General features: G+C 32.1%; 1 protein-coding gene across 2 annotated transcripts; it reads right to left on the bottom strand.

The window, feature by feature from the left end:
• Positions 1 to 6,975: 6,975 nt before the first annotated feature.
• On the bottom strand, positions 6,976 to 16,254 carry LOC105320987 (uncharacterized). Of its 2 annotated transcripts, none has more exons than XM_011419138.4 (5): positions 16,167 to 16,254; positions 11,551 to 11,848; positions 9,075 to 9,134; positions 7,955 to 8,030; positions 6,976 to 7,582 (listed from the first exon to the last, which is right to left on the bottom strand). In XM_011419138.4, exons 2-5 carry the CDS (start codon positions 11,714 to 11,716, stop codon positions 7,435 to 7,437), a joined length of 450 nt encoding a protein of 149 aa, XP_011417440.3. In that variant the 5' UTR covers positions 11,717 to 11,848; positions 16,167 to 16,254; the 3' UTR covers positions 6,976 to 7,434. The 2 variants fall into 2 exon arrangements, with proteins under 2 accessions (XP_011417440.3, XP_011417439.3); XM_011419137.4 differs by having other exon boundaries at positions 16,146 to 16,248.
• Between the last annotated feature and the right edge of the window lie 2,130 nt (positions 16,255 to 18,384).

The following is an 18,384-nucleotide window of genomic DNA, read 5'->3' as shown; positions in this document are numbered from 1 at the left end:
TACTTAAGTTATTTTCTCCACGTTCCGGCCTGCCCTAATCCACCCTTTGTCATCTAGTAGACCCGAAAGAAGCAACCTTTTAAAATTCTTGTTTTTACTTAGCTTTCCAGCACATAATATCCACCCTCTCTTTTGCAGTCGTTGCCAAAAACACTGTAGGACTCAATGTCTTTAGAAAATTCAACAAAAATGGTTGACATTTTGTCACCAGAACTGAATCCCTGAAAAGCGTCTCCATGCAAAGAGTCATGTTCAGTCCATAAAAGAGGGGCATACAACGTGCTTTAACAACATTAATTCCATCGGAGTTTTTTCTTTCAATACCCGCTCTAAAACATGAAGCGACAAACAGTATGTAAAAACTCTTCGTCAAAAATATGTGTATATTAGAACCTTGGGTTATCAATTCAAAATACCCTTATATAATTAATATAAATAAAGTAATACCAATTTACTTAAAAAGAATTACTTAAAGTTTAATGCATAAAAAATACCTGGTGCATTCTGGCAAAATGATGCGATTCTAGGAAATTATATCAAAGCATTTTAGCCAGCCTGTCAAAATTATCTAATTTTAATCTACTTCAAAAGTGATGCAATGTTTCAAAATACTCTAACAACAAAATACATCATTACCAGCACGATCCAACGTCCAACAACATTTTTAATAAGGTTTTTACCATATTTAATTCATAAGTCCCAATCCTATAAAAGAAATTTATCTTTTTTCTGAGATTCAGGAGATCCACCAAGAAGCTGGTGACATTTTTTTCGTCCTTCTGTAGATTAACTTTGATAAATATCCTGTACCATTTAGTTTTCTTTTTATTTGCCTTTATTTTTTGTCAGCGTAGTCGGCGCATTCTTTACATAGATAAACTGCGCAATCCGACAGTTGATCATCTTTCAATAGTGACCACCTAGATTAACAACAATATTTAAACGATGACCCATTAGTTATGTACATATAACCTTGCATAACATATAAAACAAGATATCTGTGAGCCAATGCTCACTAGTGATACCCCCGCTCTGATGTGAATATGCAAAATAAGCAAAGTCGACATTTAACAGAAAGCTGGCATCCGATTGGTACAGAAATATATCCCACAATATGGTAGCCTAAAGAAATAATGTGTTAAAATTTCAAGCATCTGCGATAAATAGCTGCTGATAAATCTTTGAGAAAAATTTGTTTGAAAGTTTTGGCTAAAATAAACAAAGTACTCATTTAACAGGTAGATGACGTCCGATTAGTACAAAAATACATCTCACGATATGGCATGCCTTAACAAACACTGTGTAAAAATTTCAAGCATCTCCGATAAATAGCTGCTGAGAAATCTTTGACGAAAATTTGTTTGAAAATTTTGGCAAAAAATAAACAAAGTCATAATTTAAAAGGAAGTTGACGTCTGATTGATATAAAAAAATATCCCACAATATGGCATGCCAAAACAAATAGTATGTTAAAATTTCAAGCATCTGCGATAAATAGCTGCTGAGAAATCTTTGACGAAAATTAGTTTGAAAATTTTGGTTAAAAATTAACAAAGTCGTCATTTAACAGGAAGTTGACACCTGATTGGTACAAAAATATATCCCACATTATATGGCATGCCTAAACAAATAGTGTGTTAAAATTTCAAGCATCTGCGATAAATAGTTGCTGAGAATTCTTTGACGGAAATTTGTTTGAAAATTTTGGCAAAAAATAAACAAAGTCGTCATTTAACAGGAAGTTGACGTCTGATTGGTACAAAAATACATCCCACGATATGGCATGCCTTAACAAATAGTGTGTTAAAATTTCAAGCATCTGCGATAAACAGTTGCTGAGATAAATGCGACAGACATTTTTGTGACGGACGGACGGACAGACGGACGGACGGACAGACAGAAATTTTTGTGACGGACGGACGGACAGACAGAAATTTTTGTGACGGACGGACGGACAGACAGACAGACAGACAGACAGACAGACAGACAGGGGTAAAACAGTATACCCCCTCTCCTTCGGAGCGGGGGTATAAAAAATAATACATTTTACATCCATGAATACTGTGAATAAACAACCAAATATGAAAAAAAAACTTTATTATACAGTATATACAAAATTGTTATTTTAAATGACGAAAAATAGGCTGACCTGTCAAGTAAGGTGCCAAAAGGGTCGACAGTATTTCGGCAATATTTCTATACTACTGGTAGAATATTTTTGTAAAATGTTACGAGGCAATACTGTTCATTATGAAGTCTTTCTAAATTAAAAAAAAATCTAAAACTTGTTTCCAGATTTAAAAAAAAAATGAATATGTTTCAATCTTATAATAGAACTTTTCTTCTTTTGAAGAGATCATATAGTCCACTATACAGCCCTCTTGTGAAAAATTGTTATTAATTCGATATTTTGTTGGTAAGTCATTTTTAAAATCGTTAGGTTTTTGTACATCCATACCTAAAATTGTTCGTATTTTGTTAAGTCGGACGAAGAATATTTCGATTTTTAAGTCTTTCCTCCTTTCAGGTGAAAGACCTTTTGTATTTCTTATGTTTTTTAGGGCTTTTCGACTTTCGGTCGAAAAGACCTATTGTTTTTGTTCTGTTTTATTATTATTTTTACTTATTCTCGACACACTTTCGTCAGCGAGTTTTTGAAAACGGAAAGACATATTGAAACAATGATGAAATAGTCTTATAGCAATTGTTTATGACACGCGTATGCCTTGTTTTGGACTTCCGGTTTCGGTACTTCCGGTTTACACAAGCAAGATACTAGAAATTAAAAGAATCAATATATTGTTTTTATTTTTTGAAGAGGTTCGTTTAAATTTTAAAATTAGATTCATCTTATCCAGATGTACAAAAAGTTAAGTGGCGGCGAGTTTATCTCTTACCAGTTTTGAGATTTTAGGCCTCAAACTTGAGAAAAGGGGGGATGAAAAAACAAAAAAACTCAGAAAAGCTTAGGAATGTTATAAAACGCAAAAATATTGTTTAGATAGACGTTATTAAGATATATTCCAAGTTTCAATGAAAAGTATTGAGTACTTCCGGTTTTATGAGCCGATGAAAATCGTCTATGGGAGTTTCTATGTTAAATTAAATTCACGCGTGTAACGTTTTCTCAAAAAGTTTTCAAGCAAATATTTTTATATTTAAGGTCTTCCGTTTCCAACGGAAGACCTTATAGTGATTGTAAGGTTTTTTATTATTATTATTTTTTTTTTCCCCTTTTTTTGTCCACAAGATTTCTCAGAGATGGCTGGATAGATTTTATTGAAATTCTCAGGACTAATAGAAAGTGTTAATATCTCGAGGCGTTTTTTTCATTTTGTCAAAAATCATTTCCGGTTGTCCGTTTCCTGTCCCGCGTTGAAAAAGCTTGTACATTCGAGATCTAAAAAACGGTAGAGACTTAAACATCCAAACTTTGTTGGATGATAGACCTATAGTTGTAGATGTGTTTAAACTATTTTGTTTTGTTCGTCGTAACTTCCGGTCGTCACCGGAAGTACTTCAAAATTAACAACTTTTACGCATTAAATTTCTTTTCAGTAGAATAAATATTTAAGCATAAATCTACACAAAAGTATTCTTTGCGATGTTATATCAACAACAAAATTCCACTTCCGGTGAGATATCTCAATTATCTCAGGTAGCTTTTTTGAAACACATTTTGTACAAACGAGATATCAGTGACTATAAGAGATCAAAGCACAAGACTTTCATGGATGATAGACATTTGATTGAGGATGTGTTTAACCGGTTTCATTTTGTCTTCCGTCACTTCCGGTCCACATAGGAAGAGTTCAATCAAATCGAGCTGTTTAAGAGTTTAGCTGTTTGTCTTTAATATCTGTAGTGTGCTCGATGAACAATAAAATGCAAAGGGCAAGTATACAAAATATAACTAATAAAATTTACATTCAGCACTTCCGTTTGTCCGTTTCCTGTCCCGAGACAAAAACCTTATTTCGATAAGATCTCAAATACGGTGACAACTTGAACAATCAAACTTTGTGGTATGATAGACCTATGTATGTACATGTGTTTACACTATTCTGTTTTGTTTGGAGTAACTTCCGGTCGTCACCGGAAGCTCTTCAAAAATAACTTTTTTTACGCATTAAATTATTTTGCCATAGAATAGATATATAAGTATAAATCTATACATACGTTATCATTGCAATGTTATATCAACAAAAAAATTCTACTTCCGGTGAGATATCGCAAATATCTTAGGTTCCTTTTTTGAAACACATTTTGTATAAACGAGTTCTCAGAATCTATAAGTGATCAAAGCGCAAAACGTTCATGGATGATAGACATTTTATTGAAGATATGTTAAACTGTTTTCATTTTGTCTTCCGTCACTTCCGGTCCACACAAGAGGAGTTCAAACAAATCGAACTTTTTATCAGTTTAACTGTTTTTCTTTGATATTCGTAGTGAGCTCGATTAACAGTAATGTACAAAAGACAAGTATACAAGAAATATTTAATACAATTTACATTGAACACTTCCGTTTGTCCGTTTCCTGTCCCGAGACAAAAAACCTTATTTCGACGAGATCTCATAAACGATGTCGACTTAAACAATCAAACTTTGTGGGATGATAGACCTATATATATATACATTTTTTAAAACTATTTTATTTTGTCCGGCGTTACTTCCGGTTGTCACCGGAAGCACTACAAATTATATGTTTTTTCTTTTTTTATTTCTTTTACATGGAATGAATATATCAGTATACAATCTTAGATGTGTCATTTTTATAATGTTAAATTTTCAAATAACTGTTCCTTCCGGTGAGATATATCAAATATCTCTATGTAGCTTTCCCTTTTACAAATTTGATGCCCGCAAGACTTTTGTCACTGTAAGTGAATGAGACACAAAGCTTTCATGAATGATAGACAATTGATTGATGATATGTTTAGTGGGTTTTATTTTATCATTTACAATACTTACCATATTAACTATTTTCTCTATGCAAGAGAAGCAATGTCTACGGTTAAATTGATTCATGTATATCAAATCGGAAGACCTTTTTGTTGCTTTTGCAACAAGAGTCTAGTTTGTATTTGCAATCAGGGACATAATGCGCAGACCGGTAAAGGTTTTGGGAAAAATATTCAGAAAAAAAAAGGATTGGTAGGGGTCAGTATTAAAAACAGCCCTTTAGCTGTATCTTTTTTATCATTCATCCAATTTTCAAAATCTTTTCGGTTAATAGTTCAGAATAAAGAGTACAATTTAAAAATTATGGTCCAAGGGGCCACTTTTTGACTCCTTATAGGGTTTGAAGGGTCTAAAGATCACAACTTGTTTAAATTTCAAAATTATTTTTTGGAAGAGTTATCTCGCTTTGCTCTAAGAATGTAGAGCACAAATACAATATGTCATACCAAGTTTTGCGTCCAAGGAATGAATACTTACTTTGAAATGATTTTTTTGAAAATTTTCTTCTGGAAATTTGATGTGTAGCTACTTGTTAAGTTCTGGAGTTATCTTTCTTTTCACACTGCACTACCCATGAATTCCTATCTAAGCAACTTGTTATACCAAGGTGTTCAGAAGATTTGGAAATAGATTAGACAAACATTTTTAAACATTTAAAAAAAAAAAGGAAACTAGGGCTGTCGAAAAGCCCTTACTTTTTGTTGAAGACAAAAAAAGTTCTAGTTATTATTTTTTTTCTTCTCTTTTTTTCCGGGGACAGCTTTTTTATTTCAATAGATATTGAAACATTTTTTTCTTTATGTTATTGGCCATTAAAAGTTATGGTACCAAATGACCCTTTCCTTGATAATTCCCAGAACTTACAAAGTTATTGCCCTTGTGTACGAAAAGCTTGTTATCGCTACTCCTCTGAAACCATTAGAGATAGAGACTTGGAACTTTTACCAATGTCTTCATTACACTTAGAGGGTTCTTCAATCTACTAACACCGAAAGGATCCGAGCCCCCCTTCTTATAGTTATTGCCCCTGAAAGTATTACCATTTCTATAAAATCACTTCCAACTTTTTTATTATTTGTCATAGAGACTTTGGACCACTTGGGATGGAAGCGTCTACCTTGGCCGAACAAAATGACATAAAGGTCATAGGGCAAGGTCATCTGAAAATCTCTTAATTAATGAGTTTTTAGATCTCTTTTGTTTAGTGTAGTAAAGAAAAACTTTTTCATTGATGTAATAGGACATTTTCAGACAATTTAAAATTCATCCCCTTGGCTCCTTCTTTTAAATAGTTACAGAGTTATTGCCCCTTTTGCACGAAAAGTTTGTTATCGCTACTCCTCTGAAACCATAAGAGATAGAAACTTGGAACTTTTACCAATGTCTTCAGTACACTTAGAGGGTTCTTCAGTCTATTCATACCGAAAGGATCTGAGCCCCCCTTCTAGAAGTTAATGCCCCTGATAGTATTTACATTTCTATAAAATCACTTCCAACTTTTTTATTACTTATCATAGAGACTTCGGACCACTTGGGATGGAAGCGTCTATCTTGGCCAAACAAAATGACATAAAGGTCAAAGGTCAAGGTCATTTGGAAATGTCTTAATTAATGAGTTTTTGTATCTCTTTTGTTTAGGATGGTAGAGAAAAACATTTTCATGGATGTAGTAGGACATCTCAAGACATTTCAAAGTATAACCCTTTGACCCTTACCATGTAACATTTATAGAGTTATTGCCCTTATTGTACACAATGCTTGTTATCGATACTCCTAATTAACCGTTAGAGATAGAGACTTGAAACTTTTACTAATGTATACTTAGACGCTTCTTCAATCTACCATATCGACAGGGTCCAAAGTCCCTTTCTAGCAGTTATTGCCCCTGAAAGTTTCGAACATTCAATAAAAAAAAACAAATATTAACTTTTGAATCAATCATCATAGATACATCGGACCACTTTGATTGAAGCGTCAGCCTTGTCAGATGAAAATGATATAAAGGTCAAAGGTCAAGGTCAAGCAATAAAAAATTGCAAACTTAATCGTTTGACACTTTTTTTTATGAAGTAACGCAGAAAAATTTCTTTTTTCTATTGAAGCAATCTTATTTCAAACATAAAAAAACAATGAGGTGGAAAGACCTCTAATTGTTCGAGAACAATTAGTCTACTAGTTTTTTATTTTTTTGTACTTAAGATAATTTTGTTACGAGTTTAATAAAAACTTTGCTTCTTAAAGGTACTTTTAACCTAAGTTGCGGTTTTTCTTGATGTTTTAAAGACAAAATGATAAAAGTCATTGTGGCCATCTTCAGACACACATGATAAAATATTTAACAAATCACTGCCTTTGCATTGTTCAGACACCTGTTCAAAAAATTGATGCAGTGTTTGTGATAAGATTGCTAATGGAATTTTTACAACAATGTCACAACTGTTTACATGTTTTGTACCGTTGAATGTGGTTTCAGGGAGTCCAATTGGATTGGTTTTTATGACGAACACTATGTGTCGACAACATTTGTTTTGTCCATATCATAACGCTTCCATTCACAAACTGTAAACTGAGGTTAAGATTTGTCTCCTCTGGTAAAGCATTGTGTTGACGATGAGACCTGAGAAGTGAAATGAAAGGATAATTTTAAACTTTCTTCGAAATCTCTATGGAGTTTGTCCAGATACATTATAATATAAAATGATCAATTACATTTATAAAATTCCTTCACTGAGTATATGAGCTTGAGTGAAATAAACTAACAATGTTCAATTCTTTTTCAATCATATCGTAATGTGCACAATTTTTTTTTGCCCTTTTACACTTCCAAAATGTTTCATCCTCTATTCGCAAAAAAGTTATAATTTTTTTTTTATTAAAACACTTATAAAAAAATTGTTTTGAATTCGCCCAGTCTTCCATGCTTGTTCTCCCCATTATAGGAACCAATGGAGACCATTTACTTGAAACTGTATTTCATGATAAAACTTACATTTTGATTATGTCGGCAATTCCATATAAGACGGAAGCGGTAGTTAATGCAATGATGACTGCAAGTGGGATCCAGCCTGTTAAAAAACATTGGACACTAAAAACAAAAAATGAACTGCTTGAAATGATATTTGATTTGACTACCATAATATTGCTAAAATGTTCGGCAAATCCTAATTTTATTTTTTCACTTTTTTTCTTCACTCAATATCATTCACAATTTTAACATAAACAAGATTAAACTGTTGTGTGCATATATTGGACGAATATGATATTATTAACTATACTTTAAAATCTGATCGGATGAGAAGTATTTTATAAGATAATGCGTACATATTAAATCTCTTTCAAATTACAATATATATTCTGTTGTTGCAACTTATCACTTAAAATGGCTCAATTAATAATTTTCTCACAACAGATTTGATTATCCATTACGGCTCAAATTCTCTGAAAATTCCTTTTCATCATATCTTAGGCACTAAGTACATATAAAGGAAGAAAATTCTCTAATTTTGTGAATTAGCTTACAAAATTAAAGTGGATAAAATGCAGTTTATTATTTTTAAGATGAAATGGTTAATGTAATCCCAAATAGAAAGAAAACAATTTAGTAATTCGGCGCATGATCCCTTGTCCAAGTCAAACAATCTAACCGTTGTGCCAACAAAACCATTCTTCAGATGTTTAATAGCCAAAGACTCGGTTATTTTCAATTGTTTTTAAAACGAAATACAAATTCTGCATTTATTTTAGGGTATCAACCCGAACAGGTGAATAATAACGAAATTTAACACCTTTATAACGAATTTTTTTTACAGTTTGAAAAAGTTTGCACTACCAGTTAACAAAATAGTTTGAATGAATTTATTTTCGTTTAATTGTTTTAATTCACGATCCGGTTGTTAAAGTTACAAAGTAATGAATTTTTATTTTAAGCCTAAATTAGCAAAAATTATAGTATGGTGAAAGAAAACACGTATATAGTGAAATCGCTATAAATATTATTACGAATTCGATATACGGATATAACGAAGTAACTCCATGAGTCCCTTGGACTTCCCTATAACCGAGTTTTACTGTACCTTCTAGACTACTATAACATTTTCATCATAACATACCTTTTATGCAGTTTGCACCATATACATGCTTTCCATCTTTCATTTTTGATAAATGAACATCTAAAATATACAGAAATATATAAACTACTTATTAAAAGGCAAAAAGATAACATGCATCTTTAACTACGAGACGATTTTACAATATTGTGCACTTATATTTCTCTTCTAATGCTTTTAACAAAGGTTTTATAATACAGTTCATTTTGTAGTAAAGGAACGACTTGGAGTAGCCCTGTAAAATGTGCATCTAAAATATACAGAAACATATAAACTACTTATTAAAAGGCAAAAAGATAACATGCATCTTTAACTACGAGACGATTTTACAATATTGTGCACTTATATTTCTTTTCTAATGCTTTTAACAAAGGTTTTATAATACAGTTCATTTTGTAGTAAAGGAACGACTTGGAGTAGCCCTGTAAAATGTGCAGGATTAGACATCAAACCAGAATGAAAAAAGATTTGAGGAGAAACTAAAACAGGAGGCTCTTAGGTCACATCGCTTACCTGAACAACATTTTCTTGTATCATTCTTTATGAGTTTTTAAACATTTTCCCTATTTATCATCATTTGAGGATGCTTGCAAAGTATTATAACAAATTGTAGCTCTTGATAAAAAAATTCTAAATACTTTTCCTTTATATATTAAACTTTGAACCCCTCTTTTGGGTCCTATTATTGGCCCGAGGTAACGATCTTAACAATTTCATGGTTATAGTAATTTCATAAATTGTAACATTGTGGTTCTGAGAATGAGATTTTCAAACAATTTCCTTTTATATCTTCATCACATGCATTTTCGTGCATTTACAATAATTTTTGATCCTTTTAAAAAAAAAAAATGATATATTTTACATATTATTTAATGTGTTTTCCTATGACGTTGTGTGTATTTGTCTTTATGGAATACATATATTTTTAATCTCATGTGTATTCAGTAATCATGTGTATTCAGTAATCATTGCAACATGCGCTTAATCAATTATGCGCGGTGCAAGCATCTTTATAAGAAGTGCAAACTTCGTAATGATGATAAAGACAATCACTTCATATTATCCTTGCCATCCGAAAAATGGCCAACGTTAAACGAAACTTAAAAAAACATATGTCTATCTAATCAATTAAGGAGTTTTGGAAAAGCAAACGTACACAATGTCAAAATTAGGAAAATTTAAAGCGATGTGGATCTATCGAAACTTGAAATCGCCACGATCGGCGATTGAATTCGCTTCAGGGAACAATTCAGACAGAATAAGAGTTTGGTAAGAAATACTTGGACTTCTCCTCATTTTATCAGTTTGTATGAGAAAAAAAAAATATGAGAACTTCAAAAAATGGAATGGGTTGTTTCTCTTTGCCGGTTCAACAACAAAATCGAAAGAAAGGGGGGAATACATTCCGATTATTCCCCGTTTTGTTCTACCAAATATTTGGGCGTCATTTGAAATATCTTTATATAGAAGCTATTTCCCTTAATTACCAGGCAGGACATTCTCCAAAGACAACGGCCAAGGAACATACCTTTTGTAAAGTGTGATTTCGCATTTGGATGGTTTGTGCATGCATATTTTTATGTAAGTTTATGCATTTTAAATGTAAACGCGAGACGAAGGACGAAAACAGATCGGATTAGGTTACCGGGGAGACTCAGATGTGCTAAAATCTTAAAATTAGGTCGCTGCGTCGTGGTTTTTTTTAATTTGTTATGTACCTTAGTGAAATGAATTTATTTGGGGTTTTTTCCTATTATTTATTTTCTTGACCAAAAGCGAATGTTCAGGTTTTCAATGTGCAAAGTTGCTAAGTTCGGATAAAGTTTAAATTTCGATCGATATGCCTTCCAATTTTTGAAACTTTTATCGATTGAAAAAAGCAATAGATCCTTTATTAAAAGTATATTTGGATTTTTCGATTTCTTGTAATGTTTTATCTTCACATGTAAATATGTGTTTAAAATGTGATATATTGTATATAAATTGTGTTTGCGTTACAAAAATATATGTATGGAATAACGTTTTGACATTGACTAGTTGATTATACCAAGTTCAATGTTCCACTGAATAATACGGGTTGTGGGGGTTAAACGGAAATATATATATATATATATATATATATATATATATATATATATATATATATATATGCTTAACTTTTTAGAGGTTAAGTCTTTGATTGTATTAACACTACCTTTTGATGGGAAATAGACTTTGGTTTCTCGCCTAAACAGCAAGGTTTGCATTATAAACAGAAAGGTTTTTACAGATAATCGAATGCATGTTTAAATGTCATATGAAACGACTCTCGATAAATTCAAATAAATGTGAATGAATGTGTTAATAAAGTAGATTTTTAAACAACTACCATCAATAATAATTTATAAAAAAGTAAAGAAATTATGATGATTGAGAGTCAAGAATTTGCAACTGAACATTTACACGATGTGAAACCATTGCGTATTTCATTGAATATTACCCGGTATCTCGCTGCTTGCACTATCTGGTGTACAGGTAAAAATTGTACATGAAACTGCTCTGGGAATTTGTTGATCATTGATTTGGTCTTCATGAAGTGGCTTACTGATGGGGACAGCCTCATCAGCGATATTTTCTCTGTCAGCGGCAAAAATCTCCCTCTTCATGGTTTTTTCCCTTGTGGTTACTCAACACGATGACAGGCCGGTCATCGTACTGGCGTCCTTAACCCTCTTCTATGATTTCAAATCGTGGCATTGCAATGTAATTAAAAGAGTAAACAGTGGGTTCTTTGGAATCTGAAAAAAACGAGGCGGGGCGTTGAAGGAATAAAGTGTGTTTAAGTGATGACAGACGTCATGAAGGGATTTTGGTATAATTTTCAAAATACTTGACATTCCTAAGTAAAATTGTTTCTCATTTATTTACAAAGTTTACATTGCAAACTACTTGTGTCAGAAATTTTGACTCAAATTAAAAACAAGTCTTGGCGGTTTCTTTTCACATTCAATTTAGCATTTTTCAGTAAGCCATCGGACGTGCAACTATGCATTTAGGCTTCATTTTGAATCATTATGCCTTTTGCATATTTCTATTTCAGAATTATCATTATAAATTGAATAATATTTTTCAGGTTTTAATTTTATCTTGTTTCAAGCTTATTTTTTTAAAACTGTTTTGTTTTGTTTCTCTTTATAGCCGGTTAAGGGGGATGTCTACACCAAAGAAGTGTAGGAGATTTTTGTTGCATGCAGTTGTTACTAATAATAGGCAAAGTATTCAACAATAATAGACCTCAAAGTACAATACTCTATTTTTTAGAGAATTTTTAAATTATCAGTCTGCTTCCAGATAACCCCTTATATGTCAAATTTTTAAACATTTCTGTTTTAAAACTCTAATGAAAGTGAAATGTTATAAAGTTTGAAAATGAAAAACAAAATAATCATGAATGAAGTTAGCATGATTTTTATTGGAATCCACATAATTATGAAACTAAAATATTTTAAAATTCTTTTACGGCAAACTGCTGGATGAAATCCCACAAAAATCTGAAAATAGAAACAATATCCGTTGGTTAATGAGATGAAAAAAAGAAATTGAATGAAATTGAAAAATTAAAAGAAATACTGAATTATTTCAAAAATCTTGGTTTGAAAGATCCTGTTTAAGAGTTGTCTTTCTTGGTTTTACTTGGTCTCAAATATCTTGGGACCAATTTTCTAATTTAAAAAAAAATCACGATGAAATATGTATATTAGAAGTATATGCTAAAATGTAGTAATAAGGTTAGTAGACATAAGTGCTTATGATAATGTTTGAATCTGAAAAATTATATTTTTGATGAATGCATTATATTTATATTTAACTCTTTATAACAAAATGTTAGTAGTTACATTGCCTTTTAGTTTTTTATATACAATGCAAATTATAAACAACCATATGCATATTTTATACATACATTAGATGTCCCTAGTGATACACATGTACATGTGGTAATTAAAAACATGCTCTTTTTCAAGATTGTCGTTCCCCTTATTTGGCTTGCAAATCCGGCTTCCACTGCTATTGCTAGCCTACCTAGCTATATCTATTTAAATTAAAATACATTAGTTAAGTTTCAAACTTTCAATGCAAGTCTTATACTGCAAATGTTTTAAATTTGGGAAGTTGGAATCAATTAATACAAGAAATGGTACTACGGAACTTTAGTTTTATATTAACCATGCATATAGGGTTCAAGTGAAAATTATCTGCTCACCTTTATCGATAATCCGTCACATATTTATGATCGTCTGTTGCAGATGACATTACAAATATGTATCGCCATTAGCAGGGAAACAGTATATTATTTCGATTTCACGTTTTCTCTATATAACAGCTGATAATCAATGTTAGTTGAAAGCTTTAATCACGAAGGGAATTGACATATTTTCTAAGCGTTTTGGTGATTTCATTCTTATCTTATCTCCCTCATTAGAAGAGTTCAATTGAACGGTGTATAGCTATTTTGTACCACGACATAATGCTATCAATCCGGAACAAAATGGCGTTTCAAACGGATGTCAGACATATTGTGACGATGTAGCCTTCCACCTTAAGTCATATTTTTAGATAATCTAATGGTTAAAAAGGGAGGCATTTGAAGTGAATTTGAAGTGTGAATCACTGGTGAATCACTGGTGACAAAATTATACACAAATAATCTATACATTGCCACAACTCGTGTTCTCGTTCAAAAAATGAAAATGTTGACCTAATCACACAACTTTTATACATAGAAGACATGTAATTTTTATTCGTGAGGGGAGAAATTTTAAAGACATGAATATTAATGAGAACAGTGTCACGTGGAATTTAGCTTATGAATAAGGTGTACGTAATTTCACCATATTTGCCCCAAAAAACCCAATATTTCAATCCTGCGAATATTAAACATGTCTTACGGCTGTACAACATCAATGTAGTAGTTATACAATAGGTTTTAATTGGTTATGTACAGAAGGACGAAGGTGGGGCAAAAATGTCACGAGGACGCGCAGCGTCCGAGTGACATTTTTGACCCGCCTTCGTCCTTTACATAACCAATTAAAACCTATTGTTTAAGTCACATGTATCAGAGCAACCAAAAATCATATAGCACGCGCAAAGAGAAATGCTGGCTCTTCATTTCCCGCTTAGAGGTCGACAAGAAAGGACGACATATCAAAAGAAATGGAAGTAGACCACACATGCGAGGTTTTTTTTTGATTTGGGTGGGCTATGGGACACCACACTTGACGATATTACTCTTTCGCAAGCAAGTGAGCAGATAGAGAAGGAGATTGAGTGCGAAAATTTGTTGGAGAACATCGCGTTGTCTCAAGCGATCGACTTGTTCAATCCCGGACCTGCCGACATGGAATCGAACTACTTTGTGGATTTTGACCTCCTTGCGAAAAAAGAGGGAGGATCTAGCTTAATGATAATGACTTGAAAGATTTGCTCAATTCGACAGAAAACAGTCAACAAATTATCTACAATTATGAAAAATATGTGCGACAAAGCCGGAATTCCCGGATTCTTCTCTAATCATTCGGGTAAGCGCACCTGTGCAACCGCTCTTTACCAAGCCGGGGTTCCGAAACAGGAAATCATGGAACGCACAGGACATAGATCCATCGAGAGTGTCCGTAAATATAAGCGTCCGAGTGAAGAGATGCTGCGTGATATTTCCATTGCATTGGAGCCAAATGAACCAGTCCGCAAAAAGGCCAAAATCTTGGATGGAATTGAAAATCCGAAGTGTGGAGATTGTAAAAACATGTTCAATAACTGTAAAGTATATTTCAACCTTTGAAAGAGTCTTAAGTGTTGAGTATTTTTTTTTGTTAAATGCCGTGTGTGAACTAGTTATGTTTACCCATACAGCCTGATAGGCGAAACACGCACTAGATTTGTTTGTCATTTTTTGTTGGATAATATTGATGTCAATTTGCAATGAAAAAAAATATGCAAATGATGTGTTGCGTCATGGTTTTATTAGTGAAGTTTTACCACGCCTACTGGGTATAAGTGGTTATGTACAGATACCCACAGTTAAGATCAAAAGAAATTTACCGCAGCTATGGTACATGCATACATACAAATGTAAATTGAAATAAAATCGAAGTATGTTATTTTCAACCATATTTTTTTAAAATCATTGAGATAGTAATGGTATATTTTTCACTATTTTGATCAGCTTAATTCTATTGCTATCTTTTTGCCTCAGTACCATGTCAAAAAAATGTGCTTACCGAACCCGATTTCACTGACCGAGCCCAAGTAAATAAATATATAAATTTCCTAATAATATGGCGTCTGTATTATATTTATATATGTGCTATTATCGAATTTCAAATTATCATTTAATTTTAACGTGACATATCATGCTCTGTTTATTAAAACTAATTCACTTGTCGAACTACTTAAACGCTTGTTTAAAAACACAAAAACAAAACTCCAAATTGTTTTTAATATACCTGAAGAAGAGGAATGACTACGTCATCGGACACTATTCGTCTTTTCCGTAATAAAAATGTTCTTTCAAATGCGGGATTTTGACATCTACATCTTGTCTGGGTTTTTTTTTTCAAATAGAAGAATAACCGCAAAAACAGTTTAATACCTTATAATCAACAAGGACCCACTTACTATATGTATGCTTCAAAATTTGACATTTACAGCTGCGTTGCAGTAAAATCCAGTAACAAACTTAATCTGCAGATTTCTTACGGCCTATGATTAATAATGTGATCATTTTGAACACATCTAAGTCGTACATAGAATATTTCGTCCAATATATCAATCATTAAACATTGAAATATGGTGCAATGATTTTATCGGATCAGTGTTTGATATTGCATTGAAGTTTACAAACAAATTTTATGTAATTTTGTTTTGAAAAATGAAGACTAACGATATGTGTAAAAAATGCTTGCTTGAGCAGGCTTCCATAGTTTTCATGGTCTTCCCTTTATAAAAATACTATAGACAAAATAAACAATAATTCTGGATTTAATTTAAAATCCTTGCATGGTTAAGTGATGTCAAGTCAATAAACATAAAACTCACGATCAGTTAGAGAGTACTCACGATTTCCACCAGTTCAAATCGTTTTGGTTTCGTTTGCAGCAGTGACTATGTTTTTTAAAGTAAACTTGCAACACAATGTGTTTTTAGGCGGAAATTTAAATGGGAATTTTTTATCTATTTCAATTAAATCGAGAAATTTCCGCATTTTCGCGAGTGCTTTTATTACTGAGAGATCAATTTACTTCCCGGTGAGCGTATTCATTTTTCTATTGAGGAACTGTGTACAATATACAAAAGGGCCTACGATTTCTGTCATCCCCCCCCCCAATTTTAGTGTTTTCAATGCTTTATAAAGGAGTTTTCCTATGCAACCAATATTTGAGTGTCATTCGTTGAGTAATAAGCAAGTTACAGAGCTTACAATGCTTTGGCATATGAACAAAGCTACGTAAGCAATAGTTTGTTTATAACAGTATGTAAACAAGTCTATAGTAGGGACCCAGCGCAGGCACAAACGCGGAGCTAAAAGAAACTAAAACATCTTCATTTTAAGTGCTGTTAGACCTACAATTCTTGATCAAAGAAATCATATTATGTATGTTCATTTTGCTATTTATTGTGACTCATTTTTGTGAACGTTTTGCTAGTGTTCGAGTTTAAATACAAAGAGAGTTTCAAAATGTTTACCTAGCAATTGAAATTAACTGAGACGGTTTATTGAATTTTGACGTCAAGGCAGCGAAGTAAATATACATAAAATTGGTGTTAATTTCGGAAGAATACTTTTTTTGTGCTAAAATATTGGGTAAATAAAAACAATACGATGGAAAGGGGTCAAAGGCTCAGGTAATCGGGGTTTATTCACCCACTGTTTAGCTAGAATAAAAACAAAAGGACTAAATATCAAGTACCTCTTTTTCAACGCAAACTGATTTTAACAGTTCCAAGATTTGAAAAGAATGAATGTATGGGAAGATTCACATTAAGTTTACTTTTTGGAATTTATGAAAAAAGAATAGAAAGTATATGTATCTGTTGCCATTACAAAATAAAAATAAAAGATGAGAAATGAATAATCGTGCTTTTCATTTATTTGAAATGTGTTTATAACATAGGACCAAGGGGAAAAAACCCCGTAAAAATGACGTTTCGATGGTTTTGTGGTTGCGCCGGGTCACTGGATGCAAGTGTTTTAGCTTACCAGGAATAAACAAAACAAGTCATTAAATTCAAAATTTTGATGTTAAAAAAATAGATCATGGTTTATTTTTTGGTGAAAAAAAATTATCTTTTTTCCCAGGGAGTAAGAGTAAATGTCTTAATAATTTCAAAACAACCCTCGTATCTGTAAATGTGTCTATCTATGGCCATTTTTTTTTTGTAGCCATTCTTGACAAATGAAATTGTAAAAAAGACATCGTCGGATATCGTCTCTGAATTGAATTTTTTAGATATCAATTTTTTATCCGAAAACTGCAAATTTTTCGCTTATTTGACATTTGTACAATTTATTTATCATTATGTCTTTCATAATCAAACGCTTTACTGTTAACTTTATTGACTTTTTCTAGGTGTGTTTTTCTACCTTAAACTTTTCAGTTTATAACTCTCTCAGGAGGTCTGTAATGTATGATTAGTTCAACCCCAGTCTAATAGCAATTCAGAAAGAAAAACTTCAGACACTAAAATGAAATGAAAAAGAATATCAAGCAATATCACTGTATATACATTTTGTATCCTAATATATGTTTTTTTTTTTTAGACTTTTGGCACATTTGTATGTTATACATGTAGAATGATTTTTAATAGATTTCCTCGCACACGTTTGCACGTGCACACTGTCTATCCTACAATTATATAGCTTTGAATGCCTTCCACAAAATATATATGTTCAATTCAACAAGAGCCATGTAATTTTTTCAGGTTTTATTACCTTATGGTTACAATGACTTTTTTTCTTATAAGTTTCATGTTTTGATAACACAAATTTCCACGATTCAAACAATGCACTGGTATCTGATGCTCGTAAGAGAGCGAATACAATTTTAATTATTTTTTATTTATTTCAACTTTCTACTGCAAAATCAATATAAATTCATCACTGGAAGTGTTTATAAAGTCGTCCCCATCTGTGTACGATTCATATCTAGTCGATGATTTCATTATATTTGCATTATTCCTCTTGTACCTTAACAAATAACACAAAGTTAATAAATTGTAACATTTTAAACAAAAATTGACTGTGGTACAAAAGTGAATTTTATTTCTCTGATGTACA

Source organism: Magallana gigas, chromosome 1 (genome assembly GCF_963853765.1).
Source record: "Magallana gigas chromosome 1, xbMagGiga1.1, whole genome shotgun sequence".
Taxonomy (NCBI): Eukaryota; Metazoa; Mollusca; class Bivalvia; order Ostreida; family Ostreidae; genus Magallana; species Magallana gigas.
Note: the sequence above shows the minus strand (reverse complement) of the source record. Positions and strands in the feature narration are given on the sequence as shown.